Genomic DNA, 20,128 nt, shown 5'->3' on the forward strand with positions numbered 1-20,128 from the left:
TGGTCTGTGATACTCTTCAGCATGGGCAGGAATTGGCTTCTTGTCTGCGTGGGGAGCAATGTTTCCAGCAGGAAATCTGCTTTTGGCTTCTCCTCTTCCAGCTTAACCCCATAAGCAGCCGCTGCCTTCCTGACGACCTCATTGTATGCCCCAATGTCATCCGGCGGCAAAGGCCTCGAGGGGTATGTCTCCACAGCCTCCTCTGGGTTTTCGGCCTCGATGTCCTGCCAATCCTGGTCTTGGGCCGTCGAGGAACCTGAGCCGTAGCTTGACTGCTGTTCCCCGTAATCACCTTCTGTGTAATAGAGGTCCTCTTCCTCTTCGTGCTCAGAGGGCTCCGGAGTTTTCGGCGGCTCTTAGACGTCGAACTCCTCATGCTCCTGCACCTCAGCGACGGCCGTTGCCGGCTTCGAAGGGGTCCTGTAACTTCTCATCCTTTCCTCGAAGTCTTCTTTCTCTGAAGGATGTTCTCCATTTCGGCCTCGAGCCTTCTTTTCTTTCTCAGCATCTCTGCGGCCTGCTCGTCGTCGAGCGTTTCGGCTGCTCTCTTCGGCAGCGTCGTCAACGTCGAAGTTTTCTTCGGCTCCTTTTCCTTCGAAGTCGAAGACCCTTTTTCGGGGGCTTGCTTCGACGACCTTTGCTTTTCGCCGGTCTTCGGCCTCCGGGAGTCCTTCTGGAAGGATCCGCTGGGCTCTTTCTCGGAGGATGCAGCTTCGGTCGTCAAACTTTTCGGCGCCGGTGCTCCTTTCGAGGCTCTGGACTCTGACTTTCGAGAGTCTGCCTTGGGCTTTCGAGGCCCTGTGGGAGTTTTCGGGGTCGTAGACTCTCCTACCTTGTCAGGCGTTTTCTTATCGGTCTCTGCGACCGTGAAGTCATCTGGACCTTCGGCGATGTTGTCCTCGTCGTCGGTGGAGAGACCCAGTTCGTAAAGCGTCGGGCCCTGGCCCTTGCCCTGCATCGTGTGATGAGCTGTCCTCTGTTTCTCTCGAACTCGGAGTGTCTTCGGCTTGAAGACGGAGAAGGCGTTGCAGTCTCTGCTCTCGTGGTCGATTGGCAGGCAGAGGTTGCAGGTCCTTCTGCGCGAACTTGTGGTGGCAGTTTTTGCAGAATTTAAAGGGTGTCTTGTACATCCCTGCGCTCAGGGGGCCCCCTGTGTGCGCATTCCTCCAAGGACGTCGAAGATCTCAATGTTCTTCCCTTTCTTCGTCGTCTCTTCTCTGATGGTCTTCTTCTCCCAATCTTGTCAGCTCTTTACCGTCGAAGAGTTGTTGTATTTCCTCCTTTTCTCCTCCAAAACTTCTGGAGCTTCACGCGATGATCCAGACCCAACGGCAGAAAAAAGAATCTGAAGATGGTGCCCAAGGGTGGTAGCTTCCGCCGGAAGCATGCCGACGTCACCTAAGGTACACCAAATGGTGGGACGTCGACGCCCACCTGGGCTACAAAAAAACAAAAAAAAAAAGAGAAAAAAGACTACGATTCCGGACCCAACCACCAGATTGCAGAATATGCAAGGCATAGTGAATCCAGAAAAATTCACGCTGCAAAACCTAGCTTTCTACAAAACGTCTTACTGGCCCTCACAACACGGCAATCAAAATTCAAGAGCAACAAAAAAATCAGCACCTTCTTCAATACCTATTTTGCACGACCACCACCACCTCCTCAATTTTCCTTCACGGTAAGCTTGCCTGCATCAAAACAATGTCCAATACAATATGTAGGGAAGTCAACACCACCTTGGCCCTTTCCGTTTATTCTGGTGCAAAAGGCACCTCCATTTCATTTGCCAACAACAGAAACCTGCTCCAAATTTCTCTGACATATTCCGAACCTTGCTGGCCCAACAAACAGGATATAAGCCAACGAGTGAATCTTTAACTCCAAAAACGCCCATTCCGTAAAACTGTTGAAAATCCGAAAAAGGAAACAAGCGATGGTGTAACTAATGGTCAGCACCTTTAAAAAAAATATAAAGCTTCATTAAATTGCAAACCCAGCAGTGAAAAAGCCTCTGGGCACACAAGCATGATGTGAAAAAACGACTTTTTATCACATTTTGCCAAATCAACGTCCCACAATGTCTCAGCAACTTAATGGCCTCTTCAACCATATCATATTGAACTGAAGCATCCTACTGTCCTATGAAGAATTTTGACTTTTGGCCAAGACAAATGGTCTATCAAGCAGAATTCTCCCGCTCCTACTTAGGAACCACCCTATGCATGTAAATGTACAACATCATGCAACAGTAATGCAAAGCTGTCTGTCTACTTTTCACAGTACCTACAGCACAAGCATGCTACTCCCGGAGATACACCGAGACATACGGTGCCTGGTGCACGCATCTCCAGAGCTGGTAGAGGCCAGAGCTCCGGATCCCGCTCAGAAGCCTCAGGGGACCCCTTCTGCATTCTTAATTTTGGTACCACAGGGCGGCGAGCAGGCCACAACGTCTGCTGCTACCCACCCGCCATTTGCTTCAGGGCCAAGCAAGGCTCAAGCACCCAGGTCTGTTTACACACTTGACTTGACACCGTGCTCTCACCTTACGCTGTGCATGGCTTGCATGATGTTCCTCATTACGTAAGCACTAGCGTGAACAGCGTAAGCTCTAGCCTGCACCAAAATACTTCTCATCTGCATGCCCAATAGACACAAGGAACTGTCTGATCCTTAAAGTAACTAACCCTAAAGCCCCTCCCTCATTCCTCACTCCTGACCAGTGTCCATTCATCACTTTTCCTCCTGCTTCTGCCAGTGTCCCTTGCCTCAAGAACCCTATCCATCTCGTTCTGATCTCTGCTATATTTCTTATTAGTGAAGCATTCCATGGCACACGTGCCTAGGCAGCGTTATATAAATATATATAATTTAATTTTTTTCACATAAACAAACTTCGATTACCAACTGAAGACGCCAGATATTTTAATTGGGTAATGTGTTTCCAGTCCCTGGCCCACAAGGCACTTCACTGATAAAAGATGCACTTCTTAACTGCTCCTCCGTATTAATTTAATCGTCGATTGACTGCAGTCCACATCCTATGTTTTCTTTGCTTCCTTGAATGAAAAAACTCAAAGCTTTGCATCTATCAGCTTACAACTTAATGAGAGGACCCTGCAACTCGTGGTTTAAGTATCCGTGCAAGGAGGGATGGATAGCATCTTCTTGAAAACTGCTTCCATCTACACAAAAGTGCTTTCTCCTGTTGGGTTTTCCTTTCACTCGTCGGATGTTGCAAGCTGCTACAGAATGTGGCCACTTGACCAGTTCTTTGGTTAACATTGCGTCGTCAGTCTGTCAAACTGCGAGGGGTAGGGAGTAGGTGGACAATGGAGGGAAAGAAGCAAATGCAAAAAGAACAAATGATGGACAGAATGCAGAAGAATGTCATGCATTCACCCCAGTACAGAGATTTGGGCCTAAATCCATAGTTTTTTTGCTCCCTAGTTTGAACGCAGCCATATACAAATCAATCTTGACCCTGTGCCCAATGGGAACAGTCCATCCTGAACTGCCAGGCCAAGTCCTCCCTGGACTGGAAACAAGCATTCGGTGTTTCACCACTCATCAGCCAGGTCAGCTTGACTCCAGTGGAATAGAGAGCACGAGAAAGTAGCAAAGCACTACATGGGGTTTGCCACTCATCTTAAAAGAGTGCCATAAGTCCCATGCAGGCCTATTGCCGTTTTCCCTAAGTTAGCATGAGCACGTTGCAGACTATCCTCTGCTTTGCACACATTACCTTACAGCTATACTTTGCTTTGTGCCACAATGTACTTTCACTCATAACACGCTGTTGTTTTTTCGTTCTTTCTATCCTGGGATTTGGTCTGAGACATGTAGGCAAGGTCGAACAACAATGTCCCTTGTTATTATATTCTAGTCAGACCCTAGCACCTAGACAAAACACGCAAACGAAGCTGTTGTTTGGAAACACATACTTTTTGTCATATAGGTATGCACAGATAGGTAACGCACACTTGGAGAGGGACCTTTACAGGGAAATGATCGTGACAGCACCAGCATCTGTGTATACTGAGGTCTGCTAACACCTAGAGATATTCTGATCTAAAATCCTGTTGCTTCTGTGGAAGGGGAGGGAGGTTAGGCTACACCGGAGGTCTTCAATCTGTGGGGTGAGACCCCTAATGGGGCCGTGGAGTCCTGGGAAGGGGGGTTGGCCATTCCCCAGCTTCACTTGTGCCTGCAATCTAAAACGTTTGCTTTCGTTTTGGAAAAAGGCAACCGTCCTGGGACGGCTAATTTAGATCATTATCAGCTGAAGTTTTTTCAATTGAGTCTCTAGTGCTGTGAAAAGCTTTCGTGCCAGGTTTCCTGATTGCCTGAATGAAATGCAAATGAGCCTAGGAATTAATCTGCAAGTGTAAAGGGTGCTTGGGAGCTGGTTCGGGCTTTAATTGATCAAATCACTCTAAGCTTTGTGATGACAAAGATTTGTTTTTTGGAGTGGTAGTACAGAGTTAACAACTGGGTAGTAAAGGGCTTACTTTAAATTTTAACTGCATTTACACAGCCCTAAGTACCTCTAAAGAGGTGTTGAAGGGACAGTTATGTAAAAAAATATTGCATTACATATGCTTCGGTATTACTAAAATCTACATTTTGGAAGCACTATTTTATTGTAAAACTATTTGCATGTTTTGCAGCACTCTATCTTACACTGTGTGTAATGCAAGTATGAAATAATGACTTACATATTCACAGTGCTTTCTGTCATAGGTTGTGACCCTGTAGCACTAAAAATACACGTCACTATTCGCCACTGCATTAATCAAAATGTTATTCTGTAGCTCTCTGGTTACACATAGATATCTGCATTGCATTAACTAATAGAGGTTCATAACGTACTACAGTGGATTTCTCACTGAGTAAGAACTTTTTAAATTTATTTTTCATTACGCTGACCATTATTTTATATGTAGATACCTGATGGTTAAAGACCTAAAAAACGTACAGAATATTTTGAGGCTTATTTATGAGAGGCTTGCATTGCCAGAGCATCACTTTTTTTGAGGCTCCGGCGGCTCAACACTACCTATGAGGCGGTGCAAAGTTACCCTGCATGGCTTTGCATGGCCTCATAGATATGGAGTAAGACATAGCAGTGAGAAATGTTTTAATTTCTCCTCGTTCTTTCCTCTTTCCATGTATGCTACATTCTGTAGCTCACACAGAAAGAGGAAAACGCCTCTCTGAATTGTTTTTGTGAAGCAAGGTGCCCCTTCCTGTACAAAACCAATCCTGCCTATGTTGGTGCTACGCAGCAATCTGTGCGCCAACAAAAGGGAACCGGACAGGAATGCACTGTATTTCATAAAGATGGTGCAGCCTTTTCACATTGGCATAGGGTAGCTTGCAAGAAGACTGCAGCACTGCCCTATGCCTATTCCTCATAAATGAGGCCCTTCGTTTTTACCTATACCTTTAACTACACCCCCACGCTCACTGACGTTTGGTTTGCTAAACACTGTTAAATATTATTTCGCCACCGTAAAAATTATTTGCGGTGGGGATTTGGGGCGTTTATGGTTGTTGATGATAAGGAGTACCAGGTTCTAGAAATGTTTGTTAGAAGGGGGTCCTTATGCCTAAAAAGGTGTCTCGACATCAAGAAGTTTGAAGACCTCTGGGCTACACTGTTGTATATAATAACAGCTCCCTTTATGATTTACGGAATACTTGCTATGCTAACCGTATTTGCGTTAGGCATTTTCCTACTTTTTTTTTTGTTTAAATCTTTTTATTAACATTTTTAGCATTTTGCACAGCTTTAGGAAAAAATCCAGACAACGTACAGTGTGTATGTGGCAGCGTTAGTCAACAGAATATGTACAAATACGCCATCAATCAATGTATGACTTTTGAGTTACATGGTGGTCCATTGCAACTGTCCAAGAACCACGCCCCCTGATAGAAGGAGGTATCTAGACCCGAAGACCGCATCGTCGGAGTATATGAACACAGCTAGAACATGGTGCGTTATGCGCCAACCATGGACATACGGTACAACATAATGAGGACAACATAAGATAAAGAGGGGTGGGAAGAGTCGCCTGTGACCTTTTTTTGCGCCTAGAACCCAGTGGGGTGGGAGAAGAGGACTAGAGTTTGCCAAACCCAGTGACACGGACAGGATTCAGACGCTTGGAAACCAGTGCTCTTCAGTCTATGTGAGGGACAGAGTTAGGCACTTTCCTACTTGTTGTGGCACGTATACTGCATACCAGAGCACAATAGTTAAAATAAACATTTTGAACTCTCCTTGTGTCTCTGTCAGAACTCATTGTGGCCTAGTAAGAGTGTGAGAGCAAAAGGGTGTGTCCTGCAACCGCGATTCCTGAGAGGGTCGGGAGTGTTGTGTTCTGGGGTGTCTAATCACTTGTTCCTCTGTGAGTGAGTAGGAAGGCAAGTGAGACACTAAAGATAGTCGGTGCCGGGTTCATGGGTACTTAGGTGGTAGGATGACCTCGTCCCTGCCAACTAAGGTTCCTTAATCCCAAGCATAGTTCAGAATCCTTGCAACAAGGGTACAGTGTATTTTCCAGAAAGTGGAGCATATCTCTCGCTCTTTTTATTAATAATTTGTTTTTGACAGTGGTAGGGCAAAAGAGTGTAATAAAACATAAACCTATGTAAATAAGAGGTGTAACTATTAACAAATTAATTGGTACTCAATAGCAAGCAATATATTACACAGTACCAAATCCCCGAAAAACAGGGTTTAAACTCTTCCCTACTCATTCCTGGAAACTGAGGGTTTACACTCTCCAGATTAAGACAACATGGGTTTATGCTTTCATTGACATGAAACACGCCTTGTCAATCTCCAACTGGTGACATCACACTCTTCCTTGTAGGTAGCTTACCATATCTGCCGCTGGACCTAATGTGTCACCGTTGGCCATCTTCTCTTTGACGGTTTCTGTCAGTACAGCTCCTGGCCACAGTGAGATATACTTCACGTTGTGCTTCTTTAATTCTAGGGCACAGTCTGCAGCCATCCGGTCACACTGCAGGAAAGAGACAAGTGCAGTTTGGGAAATCACCTAAATACTGGGATACGCGTCAAAGCATGATGGTGAAATTGTAAGATGAAATAATCGGAGGTGTTCGAGGTACAGTGAGGAATTCTTGGTTGCAGGTAACTGGGATGTAGACTACTCTCCATGTTACGCCTTATCCATCACCTCACACAGCTTCAAACATAGGCACACAGTTACTGAAGGCAGCTAAGAATCCGTGCCTTCTACTTATTCTTCAGCTATGTTGTCTTTGTTCTTACACTATGATTACTCTTATAGGTCAGCTCGGGCAGTGTTGAATTTGGTTGCTGAACTTACCCCATCACTCTTTATACAGCTTTTTTACAAGCATTTACCACTATGTCTTCTAATGTGAAAGTCCATTAAGTCAGGGGTGTCACCTGTCATGACACCCACCCACTGCATCTTGGCCCACCCTACAACCTAACGAAGGCTGCTGTACCAAGAAAAGCTACGCTACCTTTTCAAAAACTGTTCTAGACCAGCACTAAAAGAAAATCCAACATCAACCAAATCCTATCATCTCGGCGCCCCTTTACATTTTATGTGCATTTAGCGGCATTCTGCATCGTAACTCCCAACATTAATTTATCTAAATAGTTGGTAAGAAAAATAGTTGATCAGGAACCCAGTATCCTTCAAACCAATGTGCCTACTGGGTGCAAGGGGGTGTACGGGTTATATTGTCTATGTTGTTTTGTGCCCTTTGTTCCAAATGTTGAATATTTCCTCTCACTTCACTCTTGGTACAAACCTGTGCTTCCCTTTTGCTTTAGCGCTCTACCCACAAAGCTACTTCAAAATGACCATGACGCATGTTCTCTTTTTGGCCGTTCTCACCAACCCTCGCCCCTCAAACTCTGAGCTGCACATTTCCAGTGAAGCTGTGTCAATAAAACCCTTGCTCTTCTAATTCTTGGCAGCAACAAACAATGTGCAGTCCAATCCTCTAGCCTAGCGGGTACTCTGCCAAGTGTGGCTCACTGGTTAGAGCAGGCAGACCCTGAAGCAGAGGTCTGACCCGGGACCAGGGTTCAATTCCCGACGCGGCAGGGTCTTAAGCTCAAATGTCCACGGACTCGATAATTCTCGCTTCGGTGCCTGACCTAATCATGGGTTCACACTCTGCAACTCTGGACATTAAGCTTGCTTAATCTCCACAACGGCCCCCGCGGTGGGATGCCTGGCTTTCACCTTGGGGATGCCCTGTAGGGGCTATCTCACAGGGAATAGCCAGGACGGGTTCCCAAGGCAAACGCTTAGAGACCCCTGGGTGATAAGCGCTATATAAATCCAATATACGATACAATACAATACAATACTGAGACATTCCTTTCAGATAGTATCTAGTTACACTGGAGCTCCCTGGTTACTCTCCCTTCCCATCATGCCCAACAGAGCCTCCCTGTCCTGTCCACTCCCAAGAGCGCCATTATCAATATTCACAACCTTATTAACAACAACCTATAAGAGGAGACAATTTGGCCTAAAGGCAAGGATCTGGGTAACCATGTTTGAGTCTCAGCAAGGACGCGCAACATCCTGTGATTCTGGGAAAATCACCTAATCTCCCCGCCCCTAACAAAAAGAAATGTGTCCTCATATAATGTAATTGGTGCTCATGAAAAGCGCTCCAATACCCGATACCTTCGGGTCTAGTTTGCGCTATACAAGACTCTGTAAAAAAAAATATATATATATTTGCCATCTCTGAGCCTTGGTTCATCAGTACCACCCATCTTAGGTATCCTCTCTTTGGGATGAACTATCCTTCCCCAGAACAATATACCGACTGTGGGGGATGGGTGTAGACAACTTCCAATCTTGAATCATGTGTAAACAATTGACACTCTCTACAAATCCTCTGCGTCCCTGAATATAAAACATGCCACATGCCCTACTTCCTCATTCAGCTGTATGATCATATATCATCGATAAAGAAACTGATGAAATCCTGCAGCAATATGGACTTGTCCCAAGCCAATAGAGGTTGCCATGCTATAAACACAGATTTCCGTGGGACACTATTTGGGATGCCAATCTCCTTAATGCCAATACACTAGCAGATGATGTGGACAACTAGGTATCCTCAGTTGATGAACATCCAACCCACGATGCAAGATCTAATCCAAACCACTATCCGGGATAGTGAGTATCAGTCACTGTCAGGCCACAGCTTCATTTACTTCACAGCAGCAGAGGAGAAAAATTCCCAACCGCAATGCCAGATATCAGAAACACTCAAATGTTCAAATACAATGTCAGTATTTTGCAAAAAACGTTTGTCTCTTAGAATTGTTTGCACAATACTGAAAAAAACGACTAAACTACAGCCACTATGAATAAGATGTACCAGCCACTTTTACACCTGTTTCTATGTTGAGTAGACTTTGGGTACAGTGCTTAGATCCTGGACAGTCATTTTACTGCGGTTCTTTTTTCAGACCATCAGTGGGAATATTGAAACACTAGATCACATTCTTTAAGTTTTCCTTTGCATTATCTTGCTCTTCTGGTTGTCAGTTCATGAACTTTATTGTTTTCTCGATTTTAAAGGAGTATTTTGGCTTTGGTAAAGTTTGTTCCCTCTAAGTGAATAACTTGTGTTATGTTTCTCAGTCTGGATTCTATGTCAGGACTGGAGGCGAGGATTATGCCTTCTTTCTTCACTTTAATGCATAGCAGCGAAGATATACAACAAGACTACATGTCCCATGGAACAACGGGAAACTGTAGTCAAACAAAAACACAAGAAACTCCTGGTAACAACCAATCAACGGTCAAGCACCAATGTCCAATCAGGGCCCAGGCAGCCCAACATAGTCCTTTCACAGTGTCCTCTCCTCCTCTTTCTTTGCTGCTACGCGGCAAGATAAGTACCCTTCAGGCTTTGTAACTTGATTTGTGAAATGTTTCATTGACTGGCGCCGCTTCTCGCAGTGTTTTTCTTGTCTAATGTGTTACTTATAGCTTGGTATTTTACTTGATTGCCTCATGTTGCTTTCATGACGTGTTGCTATGTATTGATGGCTATTATTTTGTACCCCGCTGGGTTTTGCCGATTCTCTGCGCTATAGGGTTATTGCCTGTCTCATTCTTTCGGGGGCTTTTCTTCCTATCCCGCGGCGGGTTTCGTTTGGCGGATAGGAGTTTGCCACGGTTACGTGCTCGTAACTACGCGGCTGTGTGCTGTTCCCGGTCCTCCTGCCGCTAGAGGGCGCGGGAGGCTGTGCGGGAGTGGCGCGTCGCTTGAACTCTCTTCAGGGAGTTTCAAGTGTCCCGCCCTCGCCCGCGGGAACGTTGGTCTGATGAGGACGCCCGTAGGAGGGTGTAGATTGATTTTGGCGCTCGTTTACCGCGCCTGTGGTGCCCCACGCTTTGCGCTTTGGCTCGATTTCAGGAGCAGAGCAGAACCTGTATTTGAGGCCCGTTGCGGCTGTTTAACGCCTCTTTGTAGGTCTTTTATGTCCAGGGGCCACACAGAAGGGACTTGCCCAGACCAATTACCCTGTGCAGTGGAGGGTGTTATAACTTTTATCACCAGCGTAGTCCCAGGGCTTAGAGCCTTTATTAGTGTGGTTATCGCATTGAAATTGTGGGCTGCCACCCAGCCTCCTTACATTTGCCTCTATGATTAGGCTTGAGGTTACCCGTTCACCCGGTAACGGTCTGCTGGCTGTGGGCCATTATAGAGTACTATGACAAGTACGAAGAGTTCTATGAGGAGGAAGACCCCCATGTGACATGCCTTGGGGGGCGCCTTTTATGAGGCGGTAGATACATCCATTTACAAGGCTGTTGACCTAGCAATGTCCCCTTTAGAAGACAGGCTGTCACAAAAAATAGAACAAGCTTTTTCCAATCTCTCCCAGCAGATTGCTGTCCCCCCTTCCCAGGCTTCCCAAGACACTGTGGGTGACCCCCCTCCTAAGCGCCCCCGCCAGGCGGGAGTTGATGGGGATGCGCTTGACCGGTTACGTCAGGCCTTTATGGCCAGTCGTCCGCAGGTTCCCTCCCTTTCGGCCCCAGGCCCCTCTACACCTCCCGTACCGGTCCCCATACCTTCTATCCTGGCCCCTCAGCCTACACCAGGGACGTCCCAAGAGCCCCCTAGCACAGCAGACATGTTGGACCCTAACGATATAGTCCACCAGCGGTCCTCGGAGTGGGCCCCGGCGGATAAGGTGGCGGTGTACGTGGGTGCTCACATCCAACGCCCCCTTGAGAAGGAAGCTCGCGACTGTTTGCGGGCGGAATGCCCTCGCCCCTCTCTGGAGGGAAAGGTTGCTCTCACCCCCGAAATTGACCCGCGAACAGGGACCTTCCTCCAAAAATTCATTAGAGACCCCAAAAAGGGAATTGACAGATCCTGAAGGGCCTGGCAGGATAAACTCCTGGACGTTCCTGGGCCCCATTACAAAAATCTTAGACATGGCGGAAGAGGCCAAGGAGTCTGGTTCACTCATTTCCCCTGAGACTCTTTCTGGCTGGGCACAACGTGTTGTGATGTTTATGGGCAACGCAAATTGTGCCCTGTCCACGGAACGCCGCCGGTCCCTACTCATCAAGATCGATCCGAAGTTGGGTGACCTGGCGGATTCCGAGGCCCGCGCGGTGGCCCAGGGCGGACTTTTTGGTGAGCCCTTCGTTAAGGAGCTCGGAAAGTTCGTGAACACTTTCACCTCACTAGACCGGGCACAGTCCACAATAAAGAAAGTGTTTCCCTGTGTTTTTCGGGGGACCGGCCGAGGACGGGGCCGCTCGGCCGGTCGCCAGCAGCGCCTGACCAACCAGAGAGGCTCTGGAAACTTCCAGGACCAGTCCAAGTTCGGGAACTTTTACGCCACTCAAGGAAAACGGGGTAAAGGGAGAGGATACCGCGGAGGAGCTTCAGCCTCTAGTCCAGGTGAGAGTTCTCCCTTCTTCCCCACAAGACATACACGTTTAGCCCGAGGTTTTCATGTGTGGTTGACTATCACAAGAGATGCGTGGGTGCTGCAGACGGTGAGGGGTTTTCACATAGAGTTAAAGGGGACTCCGGTACAAACTTCCATATCTCTCCCTATTCAGTTCTCCGTGCAGGACGCCCTCCTGGTAAGCGAGGAGGTGGCATCTCTTCACCGGAAGGGTGCTATTTGCAGCACTACCCAGCACCCTCAAGGGTTTCTGAGCAGCATTTTTCTGGTCGACAAGACTGATGGCGGGAAGAGACTGTGATAAACCTGAGCGACTTCAATCAGTGGCTGGTTTATCGCCACTTCAAGATGGAGGGAATCCATCTACTGAGAGACGTGCTGCGTCCTCTGGATTGGATGGTCCGGCTGGACCTCAAGGATGCTTATTTGGTTGTCCCTATATCTCCGCCTCATCGTCGGTTCCTTCAGCTCTTCTGGGACGGCGACGTATACGAGTTCACGTCCCTTCCTTTCGGACTGTCCTCGGCTCCTTGGTGCTTCACCAAGGTCCTCAAGCCAGTGGTAGAATTCTTACGCTCCAGGGGAGTCAGGATGATCGTTTACCTCGACGATCTCCTTCTTATGTCGGATTGCCCGACCCGCTTGCTTCAACAGCTGCAGATGATAGTTTCCCTCCTTCAAGACTTAAGCTTCGTCATCAACGAGAAAAAATATCTGTTATAGCCGACCCAATCCATTACATTCTTGGGATTCGTCGTAGACTCGCTTGCAGCTACGCTCAGTCTCCCGGGCAGAAAGGTAACCAAGATCCGACACGAGTTGCGTCGGGTTTTGTCCAAACCTCAGATTTCTCTCCGCCACCTGGCGAGAGTCGTGGGACTGTTGTCCGCGTCCATTCAGGCAATCTTCCCGGGCCCGCTCCACTACAGAGCGTTGCAGCGCCTCAAAGGGTTTTTTCTTCGGAAAGGCTACTCTTACTCCCACAAAGTTGCTTTGTCCTTGGATTCAAAAGCCGAAATTCAGTGGTGGTTACATCATATGGAGGCGTGAAACGGGAGAGCGATTTTCGGATCCGCACCAGATATGATTATCGAGTCGGATGCCAGCAGGCTCGGTTGGGGGTCTCGCTGCGGCAATCTCTCTACAGGAGGGTTGTGGTCTACCGAAAAACAGAAGTTGCACATAAATTGTTTGGAGCTTCTGGCAGGATACTTCGCGGTGCGGTGCTGGAAGAGAGATTCAGTCCAGTCCTGTGTGATTTTAAAAATGGACAACGTATCAGTAGTCCGTTATGTAAATCATCTGGGGGGCACGAGGTCCAAAGCCTTGTCTGACCTGGCGGCAAGTTTTTGGCAGTATTGCCTCGACCATTAGGTCTCCGTCACAGCGGAGTATCTCCCAGGCAGAGACAATCTGGAGGCCGACTTCCAGTCTCGCCACTTCAAAGACTCAAGCCTCTGGCGCCTGGACCAAGTGGTCTTCGTGAGGCTGAGTGACCTCTGGGGCCCCTTCTTGCTGGACCTTTTTGCGTCCAGGCTAGATCATCAGGTCCCACGCTTCTTCAGCTGGCGACCGGATCCACTAGCGGAAGCGACGGATGCGTTCCTTCAAGATTGGAGTACGGAGATGGGATATGAATTTCCCCCCTTTGCGATGATCACAAGAGTGACAGCGCAGGTTCGCAGGCAGGCAGCAGATTTGGTGGTGATCACCCCGCTGTGGAGGTCCCAAGTATGGTTTCCATTTCTTCTGGAACTTTCTTGGGATTTTCCAACCCTACTCCCCCATTCTCCGAATCTTCTCCTGAGTCCGGAAGGGACTCCTCACCCTCTGGTGACCATGAGTTTGCTGCGGCTAATGGTGTGGCGGATTTCAGGGGCCGCTGGGAAGCCCCAGGCCTTTCAAAAGAGGCTGAATCCTTTATCTCAAAGGCATGGGCGGACAGTACGATTAAGAGATACAGGTCCGCATGGCACAGATGGACCCGTTGGTGTATTCAACGGGGTTGTGATCCCGTGGTCGCAGATGTGGTCCACATAGTAAATTTTCTGGCCCAGCTGGCGGCTGAAGGACTGGCTTATCGGTCCATTAACACCTTCCGTTCGGCGGTTTCTTCAGGACATGTGCCGATTGATGTGGCCCCAGTGGGGGAACACCCGTTGGTTTGCCGGTTGTTGCGTGGGATTCGCCTTTCACTTCCGCCGGAACCTCGGTACTCTGCACTTTGGGATGTGAATCAGGTCCTTAATCTGTTTTCATCCTGACAGCATAAAAAAGTACCTCTCCAGGAAGGAGCTTTCAGTGAAATTAGCCATGCTCCTATGCCTGATTTCTTGTAGACGGGTGTCTGATGTACGAGCCCTGGATGTTTCGGGCAGGATTTTCAATCCGGAAGGAGTGACTTTTACCTTACTCAGACGCACTGCCATACTAGATCTATTTCTTACCCTCAGTTTCAGGATTCCCCAAAGCTGTGTGTTGTTCGCTGCTTCAAGGCTTATGAAGAAATGACTGAGGAGCTTCGCCCTCCCGGCGAAAGAAAGCTCCTCATCTCTTTGCGGAAACCTTTTAAGGCTGTTTCCTCACCCACTATTGCCAGGTGGGTGCGTTGGGTGATGCAGGAGGCTGGCATTAGCCTTAGCCAATTTGTAGCACACTCCACAAGGGGTGCGATGGCATCGAAGGCCTTTAGTCTTGGTGCGCGTTTAGAGGATATCCTCAACGCGGAGGACTGGTCTTCTGATTCCACATTCAAGCGGTTTTACTTCAAACCGGTTTTGAATATGGCTCATTTGGTTGTGGGCAAGCTTTAAACAAGCATAATCCACGCCTCCAGTCCTAACATAGAATGAACAATTTCCTAGCTAATGTAACGGAAAGTTTCAATTCTATTAAGGACTCGGAGGCGCGGATTATCCCGCCCTGGCTTCCTAGAGGAGACACCTCCCCATATGTCAGTAAGTAATGAAGTTTAAGAAAAAGTAAAAGTTGCTATCATTGATGCTCAGTACTGTAGTGTGCTTCATTTTGCTTCACTTTGTCCAGTACTACCTCTGGTAATTTGTTTCCTCTTACCCTCAGACTCGGACTCCAACAAACAGGATGCCTGAAGAGTGAAGAGTGGCTGGATACGCGCTCAGAAAGAGGAGGAGAGGACACTGTGAAAGGACTATGTTGGGCTGCCTGGGCCCTGATTGGACATTGGTGCTTGACCGTTGATTGGTTTTTACCAGGAGTTTCTTGTGTTTTTGTCTGACTACAGTTTCCCGTTGTTCCATGGGAAATGTAGTCTTGTTGTATATCTTCGCTGCTATGCATTGAAGTGGAGAAAGAAGGCATAATCCTCCCTCCGAGTCCTTAATAGAATTGAAACTTTCCGTTACGTTAGCTAGGAAATTTTTCATTCCGCTTCACTGTAGCTCGATTCAGTGGCGGTGGGCACATTTGGTGCCCTCCTTGCATACTCCAGCTCAAACCAGTTCAGGGAGCCATTGGCTCCCACTCGGGCGCCAAACTGGACAAAGGACATGGGAGTGTCCTCCCAACTGCTGCTTCTGGTCTCGTCGGCCGGCTGGTCTTCTGCAATGTCTGTGCCCGTGCTCCATACAGGTTCTTCACCAGGCATGTGGACATCCAAGACCCCTGAAGGAATCTCTCTTGGAGTGAAGGAGTCACTCCCCTGCATCTGCAGGCACTGCAACACAGCTGACCAGTCTGCTGATACTGGGCTCCCAAGGACTCTGAAAAGCTCAGCAACACAGGTGGTGGTTCTACAACTCTCTTGAGGACTGCACTGTCTTCATACCAAGTTTGAGACCAGTATCCTTCGTCAGAACCGATGGAACAGAACCCCTGTGAACCACGTCGACTTACCGTTGTCAAGGCTTGTTGGCTCTCTCCTCCAGAAATCCTCGGGCTCCAAGAAGCTCCAACCTCAAGCAACTCCTGCAGCCAAGATCTTTGCCCTCACCACTTCCTCTGCACCGTGGGCCTTCTTCATTGGCGAGCTGCTCGGGGTCCTCTTGCGACTCCTGTGCCTTCGGGCTGCGGGTCCTCTTGAGGGTCTTCTTGGGCTTCAGTGGGCTCCCTTGCTTGTTTCTGCCTGCTCTGACTTACTTGCTCCTGGTGAGCCACTTGGACCTTGCTGATCCCGACACTGCACCTTTTTCGTCTACTACATTGTTTGCCGCTGACAAGGTTCGTTGGTGCTGATGTAGCTCAGATTTCATATAAATTCAGGAATTGCCTTATTTTTGTATTTCAGACAGACTGCATTGTATAATGGCACGCAGATTTTGGTACAGGTGAAAACAAATGGCAAGTGAAAACATGAAATAAGACATGGTCAAAATGCTTTCAGTCTGGAATGCTTTAAAACCATGATCAATTTATTAATCCATTTTTTTTTACTTTTAAAGCAGCACATAATTGTGCTGAAATAATAGGCATTTTGCAGTGTGGGAAAATCATGTGATTTCAGTTTCCTTTGGAAGGCTCACTGTGGCCTTTCCAACCTTGAGATAAGGAATGGAATGTTTCCTCCCTTCTCTCCATGAAAGACCTTTGTTCCTCTGTTTCCGTCTCAAGAGACCTTAGCTTGGCATATTTAGACAATGCATATTCAGTTCATAACACATCTTTCTTATAATGTGTATTAATTAATCAACAATGCACCCACACTACATGTGGGGAAACGCATTTTGCATGAAAAGCTATCTAAAACAGAGCATGTTGCTATGAGAATGTATTAACTGTTTGCACTTTGAAAGTTTCCACTAGTGCATGTTTATGCTATGTTGTACATCGTACATTTTGAATGTTGTGCACAAATAATAGAAAGGCTGCTTCAAATTAATAGCTTTCACTAGGTAATAATTAATACAGGGTATTAGAATAAGGGGAGGTGAACATAATGGGCTTTACTTGACAAATTAATACTCTTTTCTGTTTGCTTTGCTTCTGGGCCCACAATAAAATGGCTGCCTAGGAATCCAGCATGGCTGAGAATTGTCAGCAGTGTGCTGAATGGGAGACACATGCGCAGAACCAGCCACATGAACTGCCAAGTGGCTCAAGTGAAGAAGACACATAGGTCAAGGCCACAATGAGCTGCACATTCCGGTCACCATGTCAACGTACAAGTGTTTGTGGCAGAGTGTCATTCCTGTGTGCGATGTGAAAGTGAGACGGAAATTGATTGATACTGTGTCACTTAAGATGTTGCAGGAGATGTTCTTATTGATACATGTTATGTATATTGTTCTTAGCATTAAGCCCCTATAGTCAGAACCGGTATGGGTTGGACTTGCAATGAGAACAGGATGCTAAGATCCCTATGTCACCTGTGCCAACCAATCTCAGTGCGAGTTTCTACTGAAAGTGCAATATTGTTAGTATAGTCAGCCAAGAATTAGGGTATAAATAATGACCCTTAAGGGGCGTGTCAGGGGTGAGCAGATCTGACCAGACATCATTTGGGTTAGGTACGTGAACGTCGCGGGTGCAGACCGAGTGGAGATACCGTCCGAGGAGACACAAAGGGAGGAGGGGGCTTTGCTTGCATATTTTAGGGAGTTGTAGGCTGGCCTTGCTATTTGGCAGATCATAGTTTCTGAGGTCTTGAGAAGGGAGGCCAGCTTCTCTGTGTGAGACATAGAGGAGCAGAGATGAACAGACGAGAGCAGAGAAAGAGCAGCTGAGGGATCAGGACAGCATTTGATGCTAAAACTTTAAGTTTTATGCTTTTGACCTACTGGTTTTGAAAAGATTTATTTATCTTATGCATTTATTTCTCTTTTTGGGAGATTTTTGCCAATTATTAATTAGGCTTGCAAAACTCACTCTTGAATTATATTTTTCCTGAAACTCTTTAAAGAGTTCTGACTGACATTGTATGCCTCATTCTCTTTCCTTTATGAAGTGCCTTGTATGCAATTTATCATATGTTCTGTATTCATTATATTTTTCTATTTTTCAATTCTGTAATCTGATTGAAAATTGATTAATGAATAAAGAATCACAGAAACTTAACTTATGACTAGAAAATAAAACCCTTTAAAACAATTCAGAACTCTCATTATTGGATTAAATATTAATTGCATTTTGATTTTTCATGTTTATGTAAAGTCTCCTGAAGGTGATACAGGGTGGCACTGGTCCATCACCTTTAAAGCAGTAAACAAGAGGTAAATGTTGTTTTGCATTGAGAAATTACTGTGAAATTACCGCTGGATCAGTTTTGGTAGCAGAGGTAAGGTTAACACCATCACCAAAAGAGGCATAGTTTAGTATAATGCCTAAATAGCACGACAAAATAATTGCCCAAGTTAGGTAAATGTCCACATTCTCCTAAAGTCCTGATTCCTAATTCCAATGCTCATAACCTGAAGACTGGCAAAGCAGTATTGGAAGGTAATGCAAGAATGCGATTGCTGGAGTGGTGTGAATATCTATTGGGTTGTGAAATGTTGTTAATGTGCTAGAAGGTATGTTTTTCTTTTTTTTTTTTTAAGTGTAGAAAAATAGTAAGGGTTTTGACTGTTGGTGACATTTTGCTCATTTCGACTTCATGGTTTTATTGACTATATTGGTAATTTCATAGGACAGAATTTTTTATGATTGATTTAATGTTTTTAACTCTTCATGTAAAGTGAGTCAGTGTCACATTTTTATGTAGTCTTGGAAATATAGGTACAGAGAATATCTGGAAATTCCGGGTAAATGAATAGCGGGTGGTGACAGAAGCCACACTGCAGTGAGGTTACTCGTCTGTTGGAATAATACTGAAACGCTACGTAGGGTTGACAGTACTAAAATAGGTACTATTTCGTATGAAAGTAGAGTTTGAGTGATAGCAGAGAGTTCGCTGGTGAAACTTTGGTCTTATTTCCCAGCAGGGGTAACACTGAAGGATTAATTCTATTTTTCCTATTTTTCAATTATGTAACCGGATTGAAAATTGGTTAATGAATAAAGAATCAGAGAAACTTAACTTATGACTAGAAACTAAAGCCCTTTAAAACAATTCACAACTCTCATTATTGGCTTAAATATTAATTGCATTTTGATGTTTTATGTTTATGTAAAGTCTCCTGAAGGTGATACACAGTGGCAAAGGTCCATCACCATTAAAGCTGTAAACTAGAGGTAAAAGATGTTTTACATTGAGAAATTACAGTGAAATTACGACAGGATCAGTGCCCCTGCCGATGTGGAACAGCTCGTAATTGGCTCCTGGTCTTCCACAGCATTGCCTTGTCTGCACAGCTGCAACTACAAGGCACTGTCAACCTCTGCTGCATTTCTGACATCAGTGGGCATTCGTCTTCTGTGCCTCCTGGTCACTCTAATAGACTCTGTATCCTCTGCTTGCAGGTGCCTCTCATCTTGAATCCACCTTTGGGTTCCACTGGAATCCTTCGTCTTCTTTTCAGTGGCACCTTTCCTGAAGTCCTCCATTGGGGCCTACAGAACTCTCTAACGTCACTTGACAACTATGCACCCCGCTTCCCTGGTGTGGGAATCCTGGTTCCTGGGGTATCCACTGGTGGGCTGACTCTCCAACCTTCGATCTTCCACGGGGTTTCTTCAGTTACACTGGGAAGTGTCCTTCTTAAAAATTGCAACTAAGTCTTACTTCTTGACTAACATTGAGCAAACAGTTGTGTTCCCACTCAGCACACGACCTCCGTGGGGCTCCTAGATACTCACCTAGGGTGGTTCCTTGGGTCCCCGGCTCTTCTAAGTCTTCTGGGTCCATTCTTGACTTAGGTCGTGGTTCGCATTCTACTATTTTAGTATATGGTTTGGTCTACCCCTGGAGACCACTGTGTATTTGTGCTACGTACGTGATCTATTTGCTAAGTACTGTGTGTATTGTGTTTATATCTCCGAGTAGGAGATAATACATTGGGGCCGTTTCTGATCTGTCTGGACGGAAAAACTATGAGCCGTACACGTGTTTTCCGCCCGACTCGTACAGCTGTACGAGCGAGCAAGTATGATGCAAGCTACGTGAAATTCACTGACCAAGTAGTTTCCGGGTCCGAACCGCTCAGTACGTCTCGGCCGTAAGCTAACCGTGGCGTGCAATGGATGCGATTTACGTCTGAGCCAGTAAGATGCACGTGTCGGACAGCCGGT

General features: G+C 46.5%; 1 protein-coding gene across 2 annotated transcripts in view; it reads right to left on the bottom strand.

The window, feature by feature from the left end:
• DHRS1 (dehydrogenase/reductase 1) overlaps positions 1 to 20,128 on the bottom strand; it is a 305,506-nt gene that overhangs the window by 39,543 nt on the left and 245,835 nt on the right. Inside the window, exon 6 of one of the 2 annotated variants that reach the window (XM_086923740.1) lies at positions 6,894 to 7,037. The exons of the other annotated variant lie outside the window; for it this stretch is intronic. Within the exon in view, the coding sequence (XP_086779866.1) occupies positions 6,894 to 7,037 (144 nt within the window). The remainder of the gene's footprint in view (positions 1 to 6,893; positions 7,038 to 20,128) is intronic. 2 annotated transcript variants of the gene reach the window in all.

The sequence above is a fragment of the Lissotriton vulgaris genome, chromosome 5 (genome assembly GCF_964263255.1).
Source record: "Lissotriton vulgaris chromosome 5, aLisVul1.2, whole genome shotgun sequence".
NCBI classification, from domain to species: Eukaryota; Metazoa; Chordata; class Amphibia; order Caudata; family Salamandridae; genus Lissotriton; species Lissotriton vulgaris.